Source organism: Crinia signifera, chromosome 8 (genome assembly GCF_055691185.1).
Source record: "Crinia signifera chromosome 8, ASM5569118v1, whole genome shotgun sequence".
In the NCBI taxonomy this organism is placed as follows: Eukaryota; Metazoa; Chordata; class Amphibia; order Anura; family Myobatrachidae; genus Crinia; species Crinia signifera.
In genome coordinates this window covers 73,265,082-73,290,081 of record NC_139224.1, presented here as the reverse complement: position 1 = coordinate 73,290,081, position 25,000 = coordinate 73,265,082, and the positions used below count along the sequence as shown (strand labels likewise).

General features: G+C 41.3%; 1 protein-coding gene across 1 annotated transcript in view; it reads right to left on the bottom strand.

Moving 5' to 3' along the window:
* The window catches only part of DDR2 (discoidin domain receptor tyrosine kinase 2), a 589,808-nt gene that overhangs the window by 157,747 nt on the left and 407,061 nt on the right, over positions 1-25,000 (bottom strand). Inside the window, exon 10 of the mRNA XM_083156673.1 lies at positions 13,811-13,941. Coding sequence (XP_083012799.1) covers positions 13,811-13,941 — 131 coding nt within the window. The remainder of the gene's footprint in view (positions 1-13,810; positions 13,942-25,000) is intronic.

Below are 25,000 nucleotides of genomic sequence, written 5' to 3'. Positions count from 1 at the left end.
ATCACCACCTCTTGTTTGAGGTGATGGCAGGGTAGGTTGAGGTGTTTTTGCTGCTGCTCCAGCCTTCAGCAGGCAGTGGCAGAATGCCGAAAGTGTCCAGCAATTTTGCGGGCCACCGCAAGCATCCCCTGCATGCTCTATTCACTTTTTAGGAAATGCTGCACCACCAGCATATGTTTGTATTAGATTCTCATCTTACACTTCAACTTCTTTTTCTTTAAGAATAGGGGATGGAAAAGGTGAGTAAGGATAGGCAGAGAATAAGGGCTTGTTCTAAAATAATACAATTGATGAACTCCTGGAAACAGAAATATATATATATATATATATATATATATATATATATATATAACAGAAGCGTTGTTTCAGAGCACTGATTACAAACTCAGACCAGCTGAAAGAGACCAAAGTCCAAAGGTCTTAAATTTCACCAAAGTCCAAATTACTGAACTGCAGCTCCTCCTCTCGTGAAAACACGAATGCCTAGGGTTCCAAAGGCACAAGAAGATCTAAAACAAAGAGGATAGAAGAGGGCGCTTCATGGTGCATTAAAAGAGATATTTTTATTGGATCCCACAAGAACAATGATCCACAGTAAAAGGCAATTGCTCATACCGAATATACAAACAGTGTGGGCTGGTTACCACATGGCATAGATATAAGCACAACAAGGCTAAGCTGCTCACACGTCCAATACCGGCAAGTTGACCTCCAGGAAGCCGCGGCTGACAGACGCTGGATTGCCCTGCTGAAGCGATGAAGCTTGGAGACACCGGCGTCAGGTGTTACAGACGGATGACGGGAGACAGCACACAGATCGGGTAAGAAGTCACAGGCCACGCCCTGACGCGTTTCGTCACTGGGACTTTGTGCGTGGCTACTGTGACTAACCGCCCGATATTTAACGTAATGACCAGCCAATAGAATGCTGACATCACAAATTAGAACAAAGACATCAGCTGTGTTCTATAGTAAAAGGTACAAGCATTCATAAAAACTTGGCACTTTACAACTACACCGCATTTTTAAACATTTGCGGCAATAAAAGACATATATATGTCAATCGCATGTATGCAATACATGGACAAATAAAATACATTGTACATAAGTGTTATGATACAATTAAAAATAAAAGATACAAAATATACAAAATGAAAGTGCCAAGTTTTTATGAATGCTTGTACCTTTTACTATAGAACACAGCTGATGTCTTTGTTCTAATTTGTGATGTCAGCATTCTATTGGCTGGTCATTACGTTAAATATCGGGCGGTTAGTCACAGTAGCCACGCCCTCTGACGAAGTCCCAGTGACGAAACGCGTCAGGACGTGGCCTGTGACTTCTTACCCGATCTGTGTGCTGTCTCCCGTCATCCGTCTGTAACACCTGACGCCGGTGTCTCCAAGCTTCATCGCTTCAGCAGCGCAATCCAGCGTCTGTCAGCCGCGGCTTCCTGGAGGTCAACTTGCCGGTATTGGACGTGTGAGCAGCTTAGCCTTGTTGTGCTTATATCTATGCCATGTGGTAACCAGCCCACACTGTTTGTATATTCGGTACGAGCAATTGCCTTTTACTGTGGATCATTGTTCTTGTGGGATCCAATAAAAATATCTCTTTTAATACACCATGAAGCGCCCTCTTCTATCCTCTTTGTTTTATATATATATATATATATCTCTGTCAGGAAGCTTATTTGATGTGGGTGCTAGATCACTAGAGCACAGATGTGCACTGATTATGATGTCGATAAAAATTATGATTATAATCAGCACCCACTTCTTGTGTGCTTGCCACTGTATAGTATATACAGTTGCTCCAGTTTACCTGCTCTACTTAAATGAGATTTTCAGTTTGACTGCCGCAGGGCAGAATATTTGAGCAAAACAAGATATGTTTATACTTAATGATTTTAATTTGTACTTTTCATATTATGTCTAAATGTTGTTATATTTCACAATGTACTGTAAAATGCTCTCCTACAGTATTTATATGACACCTTATAAGAAGCTTGGTTGTCTCTTACCAGTTCCATTATCTGGCTGCTGCTTTCATCACTCCTGTTGCACCTTAATTCTTTAGGTACAAAGTTGTACAGTAGATGCTGCTTCTTTCCTAAAGCACTTGTTAGCACGCTTTGAGCTTTGTTCACTATAGTGTGGATTACATGCTAAACTACTCAATTCTGCTGTGGAATATATGCAATATACAGTTGAATATCAATGCCATGCTTCTGTTTAAATATTATTTTACATTGTCAGACCTCAAGGCCTTTCATTTGTGACCAGTTTGAGCTTCCACTGATCTCTTTAGTCTGCCTAAACTTGTTTATCACATCATTCTTTTCTTTGATTAAATCAACATGTGTCATGCAGGATGTTATTGATGAATTAAGTATCTGCATATACTTATTGATTTGAATTTTCTTGCTTTAGCATGTAAATGAAGAGCAAGGCATTGTTTTGTTTCCATTCAAGTTATAAACCATTTTCAGGGCCAGACACAATAATGCACAAGTATGAATTGTCACACTGTACAGGAATTAGAAGTTGATCTACTTCGATCCAACACTACTAACTGGAGGCATGGAGTCTGGATGTACTTCTCAATTTTGAAATTCAAATGTATAAGGGGGATGGGGGAGAGGGGGATTAATAATCCTCACAAAAGCAATTTTTATCCCTTTTTATTCCGGGGATTTTTTAGGGCCGCCCCTTATCTTTGTAGTTTTGCGGGGATGCTATCTGGGCAAACAGAGTACAATATTGTCAGAGAAAGAATAAAAAGATACTTTTTTTTTAGCTAAAGGTTTTGTTCATGGCAGTGGGGTAGTGCTGCAGCTTTCTTCTATCTGCCAATGTGACAATGATTAATGGTGCTGAGCATTCGGAGCCAAGTCACACTGACAGCAGTGGCCTCATCGTGGGAGGGTTTTAATCAGAGGAAGCACTGAGCCCCCTTCTGCAGTTACCCAAGTTTATACTGCCATTACTCTGTGTTTTGCCAGTTCATGACAAGTGGGAGGGGCCCCCTGTCTAAAGTGCCCCGGGCCCCCCAAAGGCTTAACCCGGCCCTGATATGGGGCCACTACCAAAGACTGAAGTGATGGAAGGCTGTGAAATTTTAGTGTGGAGAAGAAAATTTCCAGGAGAAAAAATGAACCAAGCAAGGCAATAAGTACAGGGCTCCACTGAAATACTGATACAAAAGCTGAGATGTCACATAGACGAGTTTGTAAAGAGAAAGGACCAGTATAGTTGCTCTTTGCAGGTCCAGATGTTGGTCCACATGCACCAATCTCCATTGATTATTGCAGAACTGTTATAGAGGAGACCTCAGAAGGTGCTCTACCACATTCCCGCTTACTTTGCGATTGCACATTCTCAAATAATCAGGAAGATGTCATATATGCCAGTGATTTCTGCTGCTCTGCAGAGTCAGCCAATGTAGGACTCTGGGGAGCTAAATATAATTGTGGAGGCAAAATGTACCCCCTCCAGGACTCAAGGGCGCGGAGGAACAATTTGAGAATCAGGGGTATCCCAGAAGATGTTGAACCAATGCATCTTGAGCATTACCTCAAACCTCTGTTCTGCGACCTTTGAGGACCATTTCCTTCTAGATTGGGCTCATTGGGCACTCCGCCCTCACTTTCAAGACCATTCTCATCCCAGAGATGTCATCCTCAGAATGTATTACTTCACTGCAAAAGAAGCAGTTATGAAAGAGGTCCGTCATCTTGTTTCTGTTTAATTTGATAACTCCACCCTGCAAATCTTCCAAGACCTCCCCACAATCACATTAGCCAAGTGCAGATATCGAAGGGGATTTATTTTCCACATCTTGGTTTGGCATCAGGGTAAACTGCTCATGGTCAGATCTCTGTCTAAAGCACAACCCTTATTGTCCAAGTTGGGCTTTTTTACAGGTGACTCTTCTATTGTGCCTCTACACAACAACAGATGAAGCCTCCTCGTTCCAAATGGTCCACAGTTCCAGCTTCATCACCCTCGTCGGTTCCACCTCCTGTGACCTGATTTGTGTTTTTGTTTTTTGCTACTTGACACGTTTTGTTTCATTGACCTGTAATGGTCGTTCTCCTCTGCTGAGGAGCTTTGTGTATTCCTTAGACTTTTTTTCTGTTTTATTTGTTGTTTATCAGGTTCCTTACACGTTCAATTTAAATGAACCCTTTGTTTGCTCTTTGTACATACTTTTATTGCATTTACTGTACCTGTGTTTTTAAAAATAAAATTCTCCATCTGACGTCTGTTATTGTACATACAATGATCCCTCCTCTTCCATGTTTCCCAAACACTTATTTTGCTTTTCTTATTTTTTACCTATGATATGTCTTTTTCTTCCCCCCAATTTGCTCCGCTTGCTGTTTACTTTTGGTGTTTTTCCAAGCTATTTCCCCCAGATTTCCCAAGAGGGGTCCATCGCCAGACTACCTCTACCACAATGTAATGCTATTACGCCCTGCCATGCCCCCTAGGGCTTCGGGCCCTTTAGCTGACCTACATGTCCATCAGACATGTAACATCCCTTCCTTTTGTCAGCACAATTGGTCTTGGCCTTGTCACAGATGACCCACCGACCCCTCATCCCCCCTGATCCCCAATTTTCCTTTTCCTTTTTCTCTTGGCGTCCATCTACTGTATCTTCCTCATTCTTTTGTCTCATTATGCCTTTATTAGAATTCATTATTTATTCTATCTTGCTTATATTTTGGTTTGTTGCCCAGGGATCTTCGTGTACTATCCTTAAATGTAGAGGGCTTAATAGCCCCCCAAAATGCGTGAAGCTCTTTGCTACCCTCAGAATCCACGAAGGCGACCTGTGTTTTCTCCAAGAGACTAATTTTTTACACAACTCCCACCCTGAACTGCATAGTAAACTTTACCCTGACACATTTCATTATTGCGACAATATGCTTGCCACATTAGCATTAAGATTATCGATTACTATACTGATAAATAGGGCCATTACCCTATGCTGGTAGAGAAGCTACAGTAAATAATAAACTTTGTACCCTTGTTAATGTATATCGCACTAACCAGCACCAAAACCTTTTCTTTGCCAAATTAGATTCTGTTCTTTCCCAATTTAGAGAGGGATAATTCATTGTCACTGAGAGCATTAATGTTGTTCTGAATCCTACTTTGGTTCATTCTACTCTTGTGGCCTCGTAACATTCGTCAAAGTCTCAACACTCCAAGTCTCTGCTATGTCTCATGAAGTCCCAGCTCCTTTATGACTCCTGGAGGGTGAAAGACCCTTCTGCTCGTGACTATATATTTTATTCCTCACCCCATACTGTAACTTATACTCCCATATAGATATGATCCTGCTCAGCTATGAACTTGCTCTAAATCTCCATTTGGCCCTCATTCTCCCCCTCATTTGGTCCAACCATTCCCCTATCTCTTCTAATATTTCAGGTTTGTTTTCTCACCCTCGTCCCATGCCATGGCGCCTTAATGACTCTCTTTTGAAAAACCCTACAATAAAACCCCATCTTTATACTCAACTTTCTGACTATTTTATTCTGAATGACTCCCCAGTTATTTCTTGATCTACCCTCTGGTCAGCACATAAGGCAGTCTTACTGGGAAACCCTGTATGGCTCCCATACAAAATACATAATCTCTCAACCAGATCAATGAACTTTCCATTAAACTTCATACATTGGAGTCACAACATAAATTGACTTTTGACCCTATCATTTTGTCTGATCTTCATACAACTGAGTCAGAACTCGATCTTCGTCTATCCCAGTGGGTGGCCAAGAGCCTTAAATGGCTTTGTCAGTCCTTCTATGAAAGAGGAGATAAGGCAGACAAAGTTCTTGCAATTTGACTTAGATCTACCAGGGCCCATAAAAATATTATATTGATCCAAGATCCCCATGGTCAGATAGTTCATTATCATGTTGATATCAGAGCTGCCTTTCAGACTTCCTACAAGTACCTGTAGAATCACCGACCCTACTCTGCCATCTCATCTGCTTTGTCCCATCCTGATCAAATTTCTGACTTCCTGGCCAAATCTAATCTGCTAAAATTACCCCATTGTGCTTTGGACCATTTTAATACCTTGATCTCCATTGAATAAATTGAAGAAACTATAAAAGACCAAAAACATGGCGCATCTCCTGGCCCTGATGGGTTTAATATAATGGTATATTATAAAAAAAATATTTGACTTGCTGGTTCCTTACCTACATTCCCTTGTAATACAGCTCATTGTGGTGATCTTTTGCCACCTGAGATGCTTGAATCCAGAATTGTTGTGATTCCTAAGGAGGGTAAGGATCCACTGAACTGTACTAGTTATAGGCCCATCTCCCTCCTTAACCTTAACTCGAAGATATTTGCTAAAATTCTGGCAAACCACCTGAACCCATATCTTCCTTCTGTTAGGGTCAGAGGGAGAGCCGCCAACTTGCCCCCTGACTTTTTTGCCCCCAGTCGCAGTCCGTGGATACGTGCTAGAACTAGGCTTCACCTATAACAGCTGCTCGAAGGAGCTGGTTATGCCGGCTCCAACCCCGATGCTGCCAGGTCTTCACAGGAGACAATGTCTCCACAGAAGCAGTTGGAGCACAAGAGGATGACTAACTAGCCCAAAAAATGGGCAGGCTGGAACCCCCCCCCCCTATGGGGACCCAATATGGATGCAACAATGCACAATGTTGGAATATAAACGTCACAATGCACGGCTGTGACCAATAAAGAAATATAAGTGCAACAATGCACAGTGGTGACCAATAAAGAAATGTAAGTGCAACAATGCACAGCGGTGAATAGTAAAGAAATATATATTGTGGATATTACAGAGACATGGTGCAATGAAAAACATGACTGGGACATAGCTATACCAGGATATACTTTATTTAGGAAGGACAGAATGGGAAGAATTGGAGGAGGGTTTGCAATATATGTGAAAAAAAGCATAAAGACTACCTTAATACAAAGTATTGAAGAAAAAACTGAGGCACTTTGGGTGACCATAGAAACAGGGGAGAAGGCGATTCTTCGTATAGGGGTAATCTACAGACCACCAGGTCAGGAAGAGGAACTTGACAAGAGCCTATGGCAGGACATCAATAAAATGGCATTAAAAGGAGAGGTGATAATCATGGGAGACTTTAATCTGCCTGATGTAAACTGGGAGCTGCCTGTTGCAAGTTCCACCAGAAGTAGGGAAACTTTTTTTAGGTATATACAGATGGGGGAGTCTTCATCCTGGCTGGCGGATCGCCAGAACGTCCCCGCTGGCGATTCGCCAGCAGCCTCGCCATCCATCAGACTGAGACGCGCGTGCGTCTCACGCGCGTCTCAGTCTCCGTCGGCGGGGTGACGGAAACCCTGTCCGTCTCTGCCTCAGGGAGACGGACAGGGTTAGAGGGGGGTGCGGGCAGGCGGCGGGGACCCCGGGTTACCGCCGACAAGCCGGCGGGGACCCGGGGGAGCGGATGGAAGTGCCGTCGGAAGGGGACACGCACGCCTCTCGTGCGTGCGCCTCCCCTTCTCGCCGTCAATATGGCGCTGGCGGGGGATGGCAGCCTGCGTTGCCAGCGCCATCCCCTGCCAAGATGGGACCTGCCCCATCTGTAAGTGAAAGGAGAAAAACAAAAAGTAGAATAACAAGACTAAAGACAGAGAGTGGAAGTTTTCTTGAGGGGGACAATGTAATAGCAGATAATATTAATAATTATTTCTGCTCAGTATTCACTGCTGAAAGAGAGGGGAAGGGGCCACAGTTAAGTTGCAAGTATAGTCAGAAAACTGAGGGAGAAACAAGTCCATTTACAGAGGAGAAAGTCCTCACAGAACTCTCAAAACTGAAAGTGGATAAATCAATGGGGCCAGATGGGATACATCCAAGGATACTAAAAGAGCTTAAAGGGGAGCTTTGTAAAACCAATAACAGAATTATTCAACCAGTCACTAGCTACTGGAGTAATCCCAGAGGACTGGAAAACAGCGAATGTAGTCCCACTGCACAAAAGTGGAAGCAAGGAAGAGGTAAGCAACTATCGACCAGTGAGCCTTACATCAGTAGTAGGGAAATTGATTTAAACACTCTTAAAAGAAAGAGTTGTAGAATATCTCAAAACCAGCAATTTACAGGATCCAAAACAGCATGGGTTTACTGGGGGAAGATCATGTCAAACAAATCTTATTGACTTTTTGACTATGTGACTAAAGTAATAGATCAAGGTGGGGCTGTGGATGTAGCTTATCTAAACTTTAGTAAGGCTTTTGACACTGTCCCACATCGCAGACTGTTAAATAAACTTGAAAACTTGGGATTGGATTCTAAGATAGTTGAATAGATAAGAGCATGGTTGCAGGACAGAAAACAGAGAGATCTGAACTTGGACCAGTGCTTTTTAATATATTTATTGGTGATATTGCAAATTGAATTGAGGGTAAAATGTGCCTTTTTGCAGATGACACAAAGGTATGTAACAGGGTAGACACACCAGTAGGGGTAAAACAAATGATTGATGATCTAGGTAGATTAGAGGAATGGTCAAGAGCATGGCAACTACAGTTTAATGCCAAAAAATGCAAAATCATGCACTTGGGTTGCAAAATCCAAAGACTAAATATAGTATAAATGGCACTATAATGGAAACTACTGAGGGAGAGAGGGATCTAGGTGTCACTATTTCAGGGGACTTAAAGGCAAGTAGGCAATGTAACAAAGCAATGAAGAAAGCAAGTCAGATGCTTGCTTGCATAGGGAGAGGTATCACCAGTAGGAAGAAAGAAGTAATAATGCCACTGTATAGGTCATTGGTACGACCTCATCTAGAATATTGATATTGTGTTCAGTTCTGGAGGCCATATCTCCAGAAGGATATAAATACATTAGAGACTGTACAAAGAAGGGCAACTAAAATGGTGCATGGCCTGCATCAAAAAACGTACCAGGAAAGACTAAAATATCTTAATATGTATACTTTAGAGCAGAGAAGGGAAAGGTGGGACATGATAGAAACTTTCAAATATATCAAGGGTTTTAACAAGGTACAGGTGGGAGACATTCTTCACAGGAAAAGGAGCAGCAGAAGACGAAGACATGCACTGAAACTAGAGGGAGGAAGATTCAGGGGAAATTTGAGGAATAATTACTTCACAGAAAGAGTAGTAAATAAGTGGAATAGCCTCCCATCAGAGGTGGTAGAGGCAAATACAGTAGTACAATTTAAACATGCTTGGGATAGGCATATTGATATCCTTACAAAAAAATAAGGATCAAATATGGTATGAGGTAACATGTTTAAAAAAGGGGCAGACTAGATGGGCCAAGTGGTTCTTATCTGCCGTCAAATTATATGTTTCTATGTTTCTAAAAGCAACAATGCACAGGCTGAAACCAGTAAAGAAATATAACAGGCTAATAGAGGACACTGCAGGAATGCTAGAGCACGCTGAGAGGACTCAAAGGCAGCAGGACCAGACGGGACTGACAGGCAGAGCTTCCAGGAACCAGGAACATTTCAAACACACTGACAAGCAGGATCAGAAGCTATAACCGGCATCTGTTCCTAGCAGACGCCGGCTATTTATTCATAATTCGCGCCCTGCCGGCTGTGACATCAGCCGCTGTGCGAAGGGCAGAAGTTCGGACCGTTGCTAAGCAATGCCCGATGCTTTCGCCCCAACGTCCGGCAGATTCCGGGAAACATGGCGCCGCCCGCTGTGTCCATCGGCTCCGGCGCTGTCCTGTGACAGCAGTGCCCCCGGAGACACATGGCGGCGCCTAACACCTTCCCTTATCCATTATGATCAGGTAGGGTTTATCCCGGGTTGCTAGGCATGAGATAATGCCAGACGTGCTGATCTCAATCATACAGTATTTAAAACTCTAGGGTATACCCTTCTATTTTACTCTCTTTAGACGCTGAAAAAGCTTTTGACAGGATCTCCTGGAGTTTTCTGAAGGTGGCTTTTGAGGTCATGACATGTCTGGTGACTTTCTCAAGGGTCTCCTGGATTTATATTCTGCCCCTTTTCCTACGGTCCTCATTAATGGTATACCTTCTGGTCCTGTCCACATTTGCAATGGCACTTGACAGGGTTGCCCTATCTACCCTAAAATTTGCTCTTATAATTGAACTGCTTGCTTCCCAAATTAGATCCCATCCCAATATTAGTGGTGTGCAAGTAACACCAACCCCAAGATATCTCTCTTTGCGGACAATATTCTCCTTTCCCTGACTCAACCAGCGATTTCCCTCCCTAATCTTTTTTCTGTCCTTAGGTCTTACAGCACAGTTTCTGGCTATAAGATAGCTATAAGATAAACTACTTCAAGTCTGAAGCCATGCTGCTTAATGTTCTCCCTTGTGAAGCTGAAAACCTTAAAGCTAATTTTAACTTCAAATGGCAACAAAAAAATTAATATCGTGCTTTATCTGACTTCCCGCTATGACCCCCTATTTGATGAAAATTTCCCACCTCTATTTTCTAGAATGCAGACCGATTTGGCTTCATGAAATCGACTTATTATTTAATGGCAGGGTAGGATCATAGCTGTTAAAATTAATATAATCCCAAAATGGCTCTATCTTTTTCAGACCCTCCCTGTAGCTGTTCCTGCCTTGTTCCTTAATAATATTCAAAAAACCCTTATCCGCTTAATTTGGAACCATAGACACCCACGCAATACAGCCAAAACCTTGGGGAGGATGGTAGCGGGGGGTAGTAGGGGTCTTCCTGATACCTACTAAATTATCGCTTCCTATGCCCCCACTCTACTTCCTGGAGTGACATTGAAATGGTCCCCTACATCTAAACTGCTCCCTACTATCAAATTTAGCACTAAACTCTGGGATTCTTACTCTCTTAAAATAAAAATCACCTCCCTGAAAACTCCATTGACCCCTATTTGGTACAATCCCCTGGATTATCTACTACAAGGTTCTGCAATTGGAGTAAGGTCGTATTTAAATTTCCTGCAAATTTTTCCGACCAGGGTCAATTTCTAGCTTTGTCTACACTACAAAAGAACACCCCATCCTTAATACTTAACCCAGGGGTCTTCAACCTTTAAGACAGCGTGGGCCACCTAAAAAAATCCAGTGAAGCCCAAGGGCCACTATACTCTACTGCGGTATTTCGGACGCCTCATAGAATCACAGCTCCCCTATAACGTCAGCACAGTCCTTCATAGATAGTTGGCACAGCCGCCCATGCTCAGCACATAACCCCCCCCCCCCCACACACACACATACCCAAATAGTTATCAGCAGCCAATTTGGGTTCCAGTGCAAACAGTAAAATTTGTGCCCCTCCCCATATATAATTTGATATTGAATAAATTGCACGCGCCGTAGGCGCGCTCCCAAAAAAGGAGTGTGGCCTAATTATAACGAGTGTGAACTAGCAGGAAAACAATTACCTGACACCTCTTTTGCAACCTGCATGACCAGACATTGGTTACCGCAGGTATGGTCGTTGTCCTGACACGCTTAAGTTGACTGAAGGCTGCACAGTGACATATAAACATGAAGGCCCACACAGTGACCTAGTACGCCTCACAGATCGAACCCAAACAATGAAAGGCTACTTAAATCAATATACATTGTTACACTGTTTATCCATAATACACATTACACATTAATCCACACAAAAATTATGCCCATTGCACATTATGCCCCACACTGATGCCCATTATGCCACAGACCATAATGCCAGCAGTACTCCTGCTTATACATATGATGCCCCAGCAGTGCCCCTCACCTAATGCCCCAGCAGTGCCCCTCACACACAATGCCCCAGCAGTGCCCCTCACACACAATGCCCCAGCAGTGCCCCTCACACACAATGCCCCAGCAGTGCCCCTCACAATGCCCAAGCAGTGCCCCTCACACACAATGCCCCAGCAGTGCCCCTCACACACAATGCCCCAGCAGTGCCCCTCACACACAATGCCCCAGCAGTGCCCCTCACACACAATGCCCCAGAAGTGCCCCTCACTCACAATGCCCCAGCAGTGCCCCTCACACACAATTCCCCAGCAGTGCCCCTCACACACAATGCCCCCAGTAATGCCCCACACACAATGCCCCCAGTAATGCCGGCAGCATTGCCAGGTCCCCTGCTCCCGCCAGCTGTACCTCCTCATCCTGCAGCTTTGCCGGGTCACCTGCTTCCACCATCCATGCCTCCTCCTGCAGTTTCGCCGGGTCCCCTCCGCCAGCTGTGCCTCCTCCTCCTGCAGTTCCAGCACTGGGTCCCCTGCTCCCGCCAGCTGCGTCTCCTCCTCCCGCAGCTTCGCCGGGTCCCAACTCCCCAGCTAGTGACCAGACGTGCCTCCTCCTCCCTCAGCCGCGCTGGATCCACTCCTCTGCCCTGCCTGCAGCCAATGGAAATCGGGTAGGCGGCACCCGGGGGGACTCCATTACGCTGCCTCCCTCGGCAGCGTTTTCTTTTACTTTAAAAAAAAAAAAATCCTGTGCATGGCGGGCTGGCGGGCAGGTGGCCACTGAGATCAGCTCCGCGGGCCACGAGTGGCCCGCGGGCCATGGGTTGAAGACCCCTGACTTAACCCTTTTGAATTCCTTAAATTGTTCTATATTTCCTACCCCCCCCTGTTCTTTGAGCACTTATTTCTTTTAAAAGTCTTTGTAAACACTGCCCCTTATCTAAAGGCTTGATCTCCCAGATTTACACCCTCCTTCTTGATGCTAGCTTAACCTCCTTGAGATCCCATGAAATTGCTTGGTAGTGAGATCTGAGACCTCCCCCGTATGAAGAAGCGTAGGATAGCCAAAAGCTCTCGTACTACCAAAATTAAAGAAACTACTTATAAGATCTACTATCATTGGTAATACACTCCTGAGAGACTCAATAAAATGTTTCCATCCTCTTCACCTGACTGTTGGTGTGGGTGTGGCTGCAGGAGTTCAATGATCCATATATGGTGGAGCTGTCCAATTATTGTCTCCTTTTGGGATTTAGTTCATTGCCTATTGAACTCTCTAGGGGCCTTATTTTGGTTCATTCTTTCTGACAAAATCCTTCTTAGATGGGCAAAACCATGTGCACTGCAGGTGAGGCAGATGTAACATATGCAGAGAGAATTAGATTTGGGTGGGGTTTTACTTCAAAGTGAGATCTATATTGCAGTGTAAAAATAAAGCAGTCAGTATTTTCCCTGCACAAAAAAAAAATTACTCACCCAAATCTAATTCTCTCTGCACATGTTACATCTGCCCCCCCTGCAGTGCACATGGTTTTGTCCATCTAAGAAGGATTTTGTCAGAAAGAATGAACCAAAATAAGGCCCCTAGTGACATTGGTACCAAAAGATCCATGGATATTTTTGTTGTGCTATCCCCCCAACCCTCTGTAAATTCTCAAAAAAAACTACCCACGCAAAAACCGTGCTTGCGCAAAATTGGAAGAAAATCTCTCTTTTTCCCTGCACTTAAATCCCAGACTTGGCATGTTTCAGTGATGAAGATAATTACTTATTATCCAAGTTTTGGCACCATGGTTACCTGCTGAGTGTAGACCATCACCCCTTCCTAAGTAATAAGCAGACCCATGGGTAACACCTATTGTTTTTTCTTTTATGATTCTTCCTCCATGTGGCTGTTTTTTGTTTTTTTCAATATTGGGCATTTGCGGCCCTTTTGTTTCTATGTTTATTTCTCTGCTGGTTGACCACTTTAAAATAAAGAATTATAAAAAAAATTACAGACATTAATTACTGACATTAAGACATAAAGACATAACATACTGACATTAAGATATACACAGATATTAATGAACAGAATTGACAGTACCTTCTCGAGCATCTTCTGCCAAAATTGTCGCCAAAGTATTATAACGATAATCGCTACAAGTATGAATATGATGGCAACTAAACAGCCAATCAGAAGTCGTGTATTGCTGTCATCTATTTTAAGAGTGGGATCTAGAATATAAGAAATAATTTTTATTTGTAAATACACTTCAGTAGTTAAAATAAAGGGTTTCACAGAGCAATATACAGTATTGGCAAGAACTCAGACTTATTTGTCAGAATTATTCGGTTTTGGATCATTAGATAGACATCAACTAGGTCTACAAGCATTATGTCGACACAACTAGATCGACATGCATGAAGATCGACATGACTGAAGGTTGACATGCAGGAAGGTCGACAGGGTCATTAGGCCGACGAGGTCATTAGGTCGACACAAGCATTAGATCTACATGGGGAAGGTCGACAGTCAAAAGGTTGGCATGGGGTTTTTCACTGTTTTATTACCCGAATGTTGACACAGTCGACATGGACACTGAAACATAGCACCGCATCCCCTTTGGTTTTTATCCTGCACTTATTATGTATTCGGTGTGATCATTTTATAATTATATCAGCTGCATCTCCTAGTTGGCTCCCAGTTATTTGAGACAAAATAAGATACCTCACAAAATACTAAGTGGGTGTTTGAGAGTTTTTGGGTACTATCAATATTTAAGCAAAGAAATGTTTAAAAACGTAAACAGCGGGATCTGCAGGAAGCACAGGGACAGGCAGTGTGTCTGACTCCTTCCATCCACCTACTCTTCAATTCCCCCTACTTGGCTTGCAGCATCTGCCACCCGCAACTGCAACACTCCCATGATAACTGCACCTGTCACCCCATGTGCATGAATGCACTGGCTATGCTCTACGCATGCTCTGGGTTCCTGTTTGCGGGACAAAATGTGAGAGCACCAGCAGGTGGCCAGCCAGGAAATACATCCAGTCATACACAAACTAAGGAATGAAGGATTTGCCAAACCCTGTACCCAGGCCCTGGGGATAGACTTCAAGTGGAAGGCCCGCGGGATGCCTTTCAAGGGCCCAGACAGCTGCTGTTCTTGGAGTCTGGGTGCTGGACAAGATCAGCTGCACCATCAGTGAGTATGCGGTTCTCCTACACTGTGTCTACCATCATTTATTACTATGTACACAAATGCATGCATAACATGTTTCAATGTTTTTTTAAAGGCTCTTGAAAAAAAAACCATCCAGAAACTATTTGATTATCCTCATAACATGTCACAATAGTGATATAGTTTTAAACAGTTTTTATTATAAAACATCTATTACAGAGTGTTATCCTCGTTAGGGTTTCAGCTCAGGAACAGTGTACCCTTCAATAATTAGACCTATTTAGCATTCTGGAAACAAAGCAGCACTTAAAAACAATACATTAACAAAGTGAATGATAGCTAAAATAATTTACTGATTAATACACAGTAATAAAACAAACAAAAAAATAGATAAAATAATTGGGGTAATTCAGTACAGCTGCATTCAGCGTTTTCCTGGGCAACCAAGCAATTATGTGGGTATGCCCAGAAAATGCCTCCTGCACGTCCACCCGCTGCGAGCACCACGGAGGGTATGCAAGTCTCTAAGGGTGCCCACAGTGAAGGCCTGCACATGTGCATATGCGAATCTGCGCAGACAGAAAATATTGGTAACTACTGCGAATTTGCAATGTAGCATACCAAGCAAAAATGAGGGCCCTAGACCGTGTTTTGGTTTGGTTTAGAGCCACAAAATTTTAGTGGATTCAGATTTATGGAGACCACACATTTCTAATGTGAATATTTTATTACTACTTACCACCCCATCAAAATGCTGTTACAACTAACAGTAATGTCAGTGCTGGTGGTTGTGCATGCATATAAATTGCACTGTTAGGTGCCAACTAGTGGCCTCCGATATGCACAGCACTTGAGGTAAGGAGCAACATTACTTTTTTATTATAAAGGATAATCTTGAAAACCTATATACCTTTAATGCTTACTAAGATTAGCAGCATATTGCTTTAGTGGAAAGCTTTTATGAAATTTCTTTCAGCAGCACTGTATTGTATTCTATTTATTTACTTTGCATGTATTAAATTGGTAAGTAAATATTATAAATTCATTATTGATTATGTCACACGTTGAATTGTACTAGTTTATTGAATAATTTCATGTTCTTTCTGTCAGCATTTTGTTTCTGTCCATTTGAGTATTTTGGGGGTTTTAGCAGCCTTACAAAACAGCTTTGATTTGAGGATAGCAAGATTTTAGGTCAACATTTAAAAGGCCAATAGACAACCTTTTTAATTTTTCCTACAGTATTAATAACCTCAATACCATTCATTTCCATTCCTTTCCAGTCTATACTGAACACCTCACCGCTTACAATATTGTTTTTAGGCCAAAAGGTTGCACAGAGGTAGTACTATTCTAGATCTCTTATAAACAATTCGAGGAGCTGGCTGAATGTGTCCGGATAAAACCGGGTCTAATTTAAGTACATGCCAGTGCTTTCTAAAGATGGAATTTATCTCCTTTTCTTTGTTATTATATTCAGTAATGAACAGTACTTCGTTATCAAAGGTAGTTTTTGTTGAATCTACTGTCTTTACATTTAGAAGGCTGTTCCTATAACGATTTTTTGCTTTGTCAAGAGCCCCTTGAACAATCCCTGAAGGGTACCCCATATCTTTAAATCTTTTAATGTACACAGAGGATTGCTCATTAAACTTCTCTATACTAGAACAATTCCTTCTGAGTCTCAAAAATTGTGAAAAGGGGATATTATCCTTCCATGGGCCGTAATGACAGCTGGTATAGTCAAGGTAGCTATTAGAGTCTACTGTCTTGAAAAATGTACAAGTTTCAATAACATTACTTTCAGGAAAATTTTCGGTACATAGTACAATGTCAAGGAACTCAATACGAGATTTATGAAAATGTGATGTAAATCTCAAATTGAACTCATTAGAATTTATTCCCTTTAAAAATTCATTAAAAGAGCATTCATCTCCTCTCCATATAATAATGATATCATCAATGTAGCGCTTAAAAAGCGCTACATTGTCAGTACACTGCACAGCGATGGAAGACGATTCCCATTGGCCCATGTAGATATTAGCCAGACTAGGGGCACAAATCGTCCCCATCGCTGTCCCGCATGTCTGAAGGTACCAGTCACCCAGAAATACAAAATAGTTTCGTTTCAATACGAACCGTAAACAATGCACCTTTTAATGCACCATGAAGCGCGCCTTCCTCTTTGTTTTTGCCCAGATTTCTACCTCATTGTTTGAGGATTTGTTTCTGAAGGTTGCTGCAGTCCGCACACATAAGGACTTTGGTCTTGGCTAATATATTCCTTCTTCTCAGCTAAAGGAACATTCACTGGATTTTCCAATTCCTACACTCAGCACTGGTTTTACTATTTGATACATGTATTGTTGTTTGTCCTCTGGATCTGTGTTGAAATTTCAGCTGCTTGTGTATAGAATTTCTCAATATTCACTAATCTACTCTTGCATGATATCATTATGTATAGAAATAGTGAATTGAACATAAAACGCTCTCAGGAGTGTTTGCGAATATTTAATGAAAGATTTGATGTGCCACCTGATGTTAATAGCCCCATGGATAAAAAAAAGCTGTTTGGTTGATCTGGAGAGATTACTAATCAAGGAGGCAAAAACCTGGTGGGACATCAAGAGTCTAGACAGCTATATCACCTGTGGGAGGGTACCTCTGGGATTAAGACTGTCTAAACTACCTACCATAGGGTTGGATAATGTTCAATTCATGAAGGAGTGGAATCACATTCTGAATGAAAGTGCATTGGAACTAATGCGCTTACTTCTGTCAGAAAAAAAGAAAATGGAAGTAGAAAAAAATCTGGTTACGCTTACACCAATTTTGGATCAATTATGTGATAAAGAGTCTCTTATTGCAGCTAAAATTGACATAGATAAGAAAGTTACCTCTATTGAAAATAAAATTATAGAGACAAAGCAAAAAAAGTTTTTGAGGGATAAGTCCGATTATAATAAAAATCAAGTCGGAACTTGGCAAAATGAAACCCAAAAGGAAAGCTGTCCGCAAATTAAAAGATTACAAAAACTAAAAATTGAAAAAAAACCATGAGTTTAGGAACCCCGTGATAAATAATGATAGACCTAATTATTCACCAAGACGGCCTAACTATGATGGGGTTTTTAGAAACCAACAAGAATATAGATGGCAAAAAGTTCCCATTAAAATAAGAAAAAGTTTGGTATACAAGACCCTAAAAAATATTGTCAACAGCCAGTTTTTTCTAAGCATGAGCCGATGGGAATTGTTCATAATAATAGGTTTGTACCATTGAAAAGAAGAAAAATGCAACAGCCTTTTTTAGGGATGAACATACCTGTTGGGGCCCAACAATTACAGGTAACCCCACAAAGAACCCCAGTACGTCTAAAAAGAAGACTAGGGGAAGAAGGGGAAAGGGAATTCCCAAACAGAGGGGCCAAACAAAGACACTTTTGATTAATCAATTATCAGACTCGATAGTGTGTCCATTCCCTCCGATATTTGTACAGGGATCTTTAATCTGTCTAAAAGAAAATTTACAGATACTGAATTAGCGGTATTGCGAAAAGGGCTTTCCTTCGCACCTACCAATGGCCCCAATAAAGTTGATCTTTTAATTGACCTTAATTTATTTGCCAGAAAGCTTACATTAAAACGACATTTTCTTCGAAAGCCACCTACCGCTGACCCGGATAGGGTTAATGAAAATGATGTAAAATCAATGTCAGGTCTTAAATTAAAATCAAATTTTTATCCGCTTGAGTCTAGGGGCCCCTACATTGATTTGTTTTCCGAACTTGTTAAAAAAGATCTCGATAAAATTGAGGTGTTTAAAAATAGTACAAATAACCTTAGTAGGAAAGGACAACAGGCTTTGAAAAATTTAGCTTCTGATGTGTCTATTGTTATAAAGAGCGCCGACAAAGGCGGAGGTGTGGTCATTATGGATAGGGATTAATATATAAATGAGGCATATCGGCTGCTTGGCGATATGGATTCCTACAGTAAATTGATAAAAGATCCCACTGATACATATCTGGCCGAACTTGAAGTATTGCTTAAAAGGGGCATGTCTGAGAAACTTATTAATAAGGATGAATACAGATACCTTCACAACACTACTCCCAATTTTGCAACCTTCTATCACCTGCCGAAGGTGCATAAAAATAGGACGACACCCCCAGGCCGCCCTATTGTTGCGGGAATCGTCTCGCTTACAGCCCGCATCTCCGAATATGATGATTCTTTCATTAAAAAATATGTACCAGCTCTTCAAACATATATTAGAGACTCCACACACCTCTTGCAGATGTTTAAGGATTTTAATTGGGAGAAAGATCTTTGTTTTGCCACGGTCGACGTTCAAACTTTGTATACATGTATCCCTCATGAAAAAGGGATTCAGGCGGTGAGGTGCTGCTTAGAGAAAGATGCAGCAATGACCCGTGAAAGGATAAATTTTATCTGTGATTGTTTACGGTTCGTATTGAAACGAAACTATTTTGAATTTCTGGGTGACTGGTACGTTCAGACATGCGGGACAGCGATGGGGACGATTTGTGCCCCTAGTCTGGCAAATATCTACATGGGCCAATGGGAATCGTCTTCCATCGCTGTGCATTGTACTGACAATGTAGCGCTTTTTAAGCGCTACATTGATGATATCATTATTATATGGAGAGGAGATGAATGCTCTTTTAATGAATTTTTAAAGGGAATAAATTCTAATGAGTTAAATTTGAGATTTACATCACATTTTCATAAATCTCGTATTGAGTTCCTTGACATTGTACTAAGTACCGAAAATTTTCCTGAAAGTAATGTTATTGAAACTTGTACATTTTTCAAGACAGTAGACTCTAATGATTGATTATACCAGCTGTCATTACGGCCCATGGAAGGATAATATCCCCTTTTCACAATTTTTGAGACTCAGAAGGAATTGTTCTAGTACAGAGAAGTTTAATGAGCAATCTTCTGTGTACATTAAAAGATTTAAAGATAAGGGGTACCCTTCAGGGATTGTTCAAGGGGCTCTTGACAAAGCAAAAAATCGTTATAGGAACAGCCTTCTAAATGTAAAGACAGTAGATTCAACAAAAACTACCTTTGATAACGAAGTACTGTTCATTACTGAATATAATAACAAAGAAAAGGAGATAAATTCCATCTTTAGAAAGCACTGGCATGTACTTAAATTAGACCCGGTTTTATCCGGACACATTCAGCCAGCTCCTCGAATTGTTTATAAGAGATCTAGAACAGTAAAAACTATGGTAGCAAGTTTGGCAGTGACTGGTATCCCACTAACTTCATCCAGGACCCCGGTGCATAGGTATTTGGAGCCACAACAGGGTGCACAATCCGGACTGCATCCTGTTTCATTCCATCCTTGCTGGCTCCAAATACCCTTAGGGGTAAGAAGATTTACTACTTGAAGTGATTTTCTATTAATTCACATGTTTTTATATGTTTTTTAGATGTTTAATTAAACCTCATTATTTTAAATATCCATTGGCGCCTATATCCTTTGTCATACCCATTTTTTGACACAATCCACTAACTTAAGGTCAGAGGGTGACCTTACTGACAAGGGAAAGGCAGCCGGGATAGGAGCGCAGAACCAAAACCCTTCAAATCCAACAAGCACTATGGTAGCAAGAAGTCAACTAGAAGTGGTAAAGGAGAACCCAGTATCTGAAACATTCTTGTCTATCAAAGGTTTTTATCCATGTAATGGCTGTAAAGCTTGCCCTTATGCACATAAGGGTCCCGCTATTGCGGATTCAGATTTTAAAATTAGAGAGTTCATAAATTGTAACTCCATGTTTGTAATCTATTTGTTAACTTGTGGCTGCGGCCTTAAATATGTCGGGAAAACTAAGAGATGTTTAAAAATCCGTATCTTTGAACATATAAGAAACATTAAGCATGGTATAACCAATCACAGTGTGTCCCGTCATTTTAGTAAAAATCATAACTGCAACCCTTCCAGCTTAAACTTTAAGGGGATTGAAATAGTCCAGCAAGGGAAGCGGGGAGGTGATCGGGAGAAGGCATTGTTGAAAAGGGAAACGTTTTGGATCCTTAAACTAAAAACATTGTGTCCGTTAGGACTCAATGAAGGATACGAGATTACACCTTTCATCAATTGAGCTTAACTGTCTACTATATATTTTCTTGTTTTAGTATTTTTTAATGTGCTTTTTTTTAAATATATTTTTTTAAATTTTTAATGTTTTTTTTTTTTTAGGGAGTACTGTCCCTTTAAGAAATAGATCTTGTATGTTTGTTGCATTTAGATTGTAAGACGTGACATATATTCTCGCGTTTTTAAAACACCTACATTTTATGAATTTTTCATGTTTTGTTGGGGGGAGTACTGTCCCTTTAAGAAGCAGATTTTGTATGTTTTTTTGCATATGAATTATAAAACGTGACATATAATCTCGTGGCTTTCTTAAAGTACTGAATTTTTTAATGCCGAGAAGACTAAAATTCTATGACGTTTTTCATGTTTTTTTAGGGATTACTGTCCCTTTAAGAAACAGATTTTGTATGTTTGTTGCATATGAATTATAAGACGTGACATATAATCTCACAGCTTTCTTAAAGTACTTAATTTTTTAATGTCAAGAAGACTAAAATTTTATGAAATTTTTCATGTTTTTTTAGGGAGTACTGTCCCTTTAAGAAATAGATTTTGTATGTTTGTTGCATATGAACTATAAGACGTGACATATCATCTCACAGCTTTTTAAAGTACTTAATTTTTTAATGTCAAGAAGACTAAAATTTTATGAAATTTTTCATGTTTTTTTGGGGAGTACTGTCCCTTTAAGAAACAGATTTTGTATGTTTGTGGCATATAAATTGTAAGACGTGACATATATTTTCACAGCTTTCTTAAAGTACTTAATTTTTTCATTGTGCAATATCTTTGGACAGATATAAAAAATTTTTGTACGAAGTCATCTGCCTGCATTTTTATTAAGCATTAAGCTTTATGTGGGCCGACGCCCCGTGAGCTGTGGCAGATGATTGACATCCCAGCCCTATTTAAGGGATGTGAATATGTACGGAATCCACGCCCTCTGATGAAGTCCCAGTGACGAAACTAGTCAGGGCCTGGCTATCCGCACTCACTGGCTTGCTGCTCCTGTGGACTCTCCGCCCGATCCTGCTCTCCTTCAGGCGTCTGCCCGCAACCCGGGGGGGAGGGGGCTTTTGAGGTACTCGGTTCTTTGGGACCAGGATTGCCCAGCTGCCTAGCCTGGTTGATATATGTCATGTCACGTGGTATCCAGTCCACCCTGTTTTATAATCCTGGTACGAGCAAATGCCCTGCTCCCCTTTGTCCAACATTTGTTATTCATTAAAAACCCTTTTAATGCACCATGAAGCGCACCTTCCTCTTTGTTTTTGACCAGATTTCTACCTCATTGGATCCTTTAGGATTTGTTTCTGAAGGTTGCTGCAGTCCGCACACATAAGGACCTTGGTCTTGGCTAATATATTCCTTCTACTCAGCTAAAGGAACATTCACTGGATTTTCCAATTCCTACACTCAGCGCTGGTTTTACTATTTGATACATATATATATGGTACTTACTGTATGTAATATCTGGACTCCCGTTTTTCTTATGAGACCGCGTACCCTCGCGGGGCTCGCTGCGCTCGCCACACTATATAAAATCAACTCCATGCGTAGTTGGATAGTAGGGGTATGAAAAAATAGGGTGCATTTAACATGGGAGTCCAGATAATACATAAGTACCATATATATATATAGTAAAGTGCAGCGGAATCTGCTGCGCTATATAAGAAACTGTAAAATATATATATATATATATGTGGAAAAAATGTATGTGTGAGCAGCACTCAGTATTTAAAGTCCAATATTGGTCCAGCAATATAACCCTTAGAAAGGGAATTTTAGGAAAATCACCAAAGTCCACAATCAGAACTGCAGCTCCCTTTACACGAACATGGCATCCAGGGTCAGGATGAATAGAAATCTAGAAAACACAGAGAACAAAGGGGCGCTCCATGGTGCATGTAAACAATATTTAATATAGAGTACAAACTCCAACACAGATAAAAGCAGTTGCTCGTACCATTTAAAAAACTGCTGTGGGCTGGTTACCACAAGATGTTTATAAATACCCGGGGCACACAGCTCCTGATGAAATGCACACCACCACCGATGGGAGGAAAGCCGCAAACGCTGGATTGCGCTGCCGGGACTCCAGACCATACGTCGGGGAAACACACACAAGACGAGATGCAGGGTATGGCAAGACACGGGTATCACAGGCCACGCCCTAACGCGTTTCGTCAGGGACTTCATCAGAGGGCGTGGCTCTGTGAATACCTGAAGACAATATAACAGGAACAGCCACAAATGGGCTTCTCCCAAGCCAGATGACATCATCCACTGGTATCTGAGGAGACCACAATTCAAACCGGAGTGCCGCAGTAATGTGTCCTCAGTCCCCTACTATACTCGCTGTTTACCCATGACTGCATATCGTCCTCTGATTCTGTCAAGATTGTGAAATTTGCTGACGATATAGCAGTTGTGGGGTTGATTAGTGAGGATGATGAAACCCACTATAGAAAAGAACTAGCGAGACTGGTAGCCTGGAGTGAAGGAAATAATTTAGTGTTAAACGAAGGTAAAACCAAAGAATTAGTGATTGACTTCAGAAAAAAGCTAGTTGTGCCGAAGAGACCAGTGTGCATAAATGAGGTAGATGTAGAAATTATGGAGTCAGTCAAGTTCCTGGGTCTTCAGGTATCAGCTAATCTGTCATGGTCTGGCAATGTTCTGACTCAAATACAAAAAATCCCAACAGCGTCTCTTTTTCTTGAGGCGCTTAAAAGTGGCTGGTGTGAGCAGGCCCACCATGACAAATTTCTATAGATGTTCAATCGAAAGTATCCTGACCTTCGGTATCTTTGTTTGGTTTGGCAACTGCACGGCTAGAGAACGCTCAAAATTAGAACGTATTGTAAAGGTCGCAGGCAAAATCATCGGAGTGCAGCTGCCAACCATACTGGAGCTCTATAATTGCAGAATTTTAAAGCGTACTAATAATATTTTAGCCGATTCCAGCCACCCGTTTTTTAGTTTAGTTTACCCTCGCTAAAAAGGTTCAGAACCCTAAGGGCACGTACAAGCCGTTTGCACAATAGTTCCCTACCATCAGCAGTACGTATGTTAAATGCTTGAAGTGATGTTTGGTTTTATGTATCTTTTATGTATTCTTTTTTTTTTTGTATGTAATCTGCGGATATTGCTTTTATTGTATTGGTATTTTATGTATGATACAATGTCGTCTGCAGATAGAGTTTCTCCTTCTGCTGATGACAATAAACTTGACTTGACTTGACTTGATGTATGTATACCGTGTGCATGTATGCATGTATGCATACTGTGTTCATGTACACTGTTTGTGTGCATATGAATATATATATATATATATATAAACCAATTTCCAAAGTGGCACTCACGTTACTGAAGAATCGACAAGGACTACTGTAGTTACTGTATGTAATTGCTGGGCAAACAAGACTTTGTGCGGTATATACTGGGGGCACCCGTTCAAGTATTCAAGTTTGGTCTGAGTGCCGGATATATTGCTTTGCTATATATATATATATATATATATATATATATATATATATATATATATATATATATATATATATCCAACAACAGTTTATCCTCAAAAAGCGCTGATCGCTGTAGCAAACATGTAATGTCCCAGGTTTTAATTAATCAGACTGGTGCAGCTCTCCTGTGTGGGCCCTTCCAAGCAGCCCAATCTGTAGATTTGTAGAAAAAAGAAAGAACAAGAGGCGCACAATAGTGTAGTATTTTTTGATTTAAAAGCATCAATCTTTACTCATAAAAAGGTTCACTCACAAAGGTACAGGTGTTATCATCACAATAACACAAAAGCGCATGAATATATCACCAATTTGGGGCTATCTGGAACGTAGCACGCTGTACAAACAGTCTCTCTCCTGGACTCAGCCGCGTCACCTCGTGTCACCGCGTCACCGCGTCACCACGCGTCACCAGCTTCCGTCCTTCAGCTCCGCCCAAACGCGTT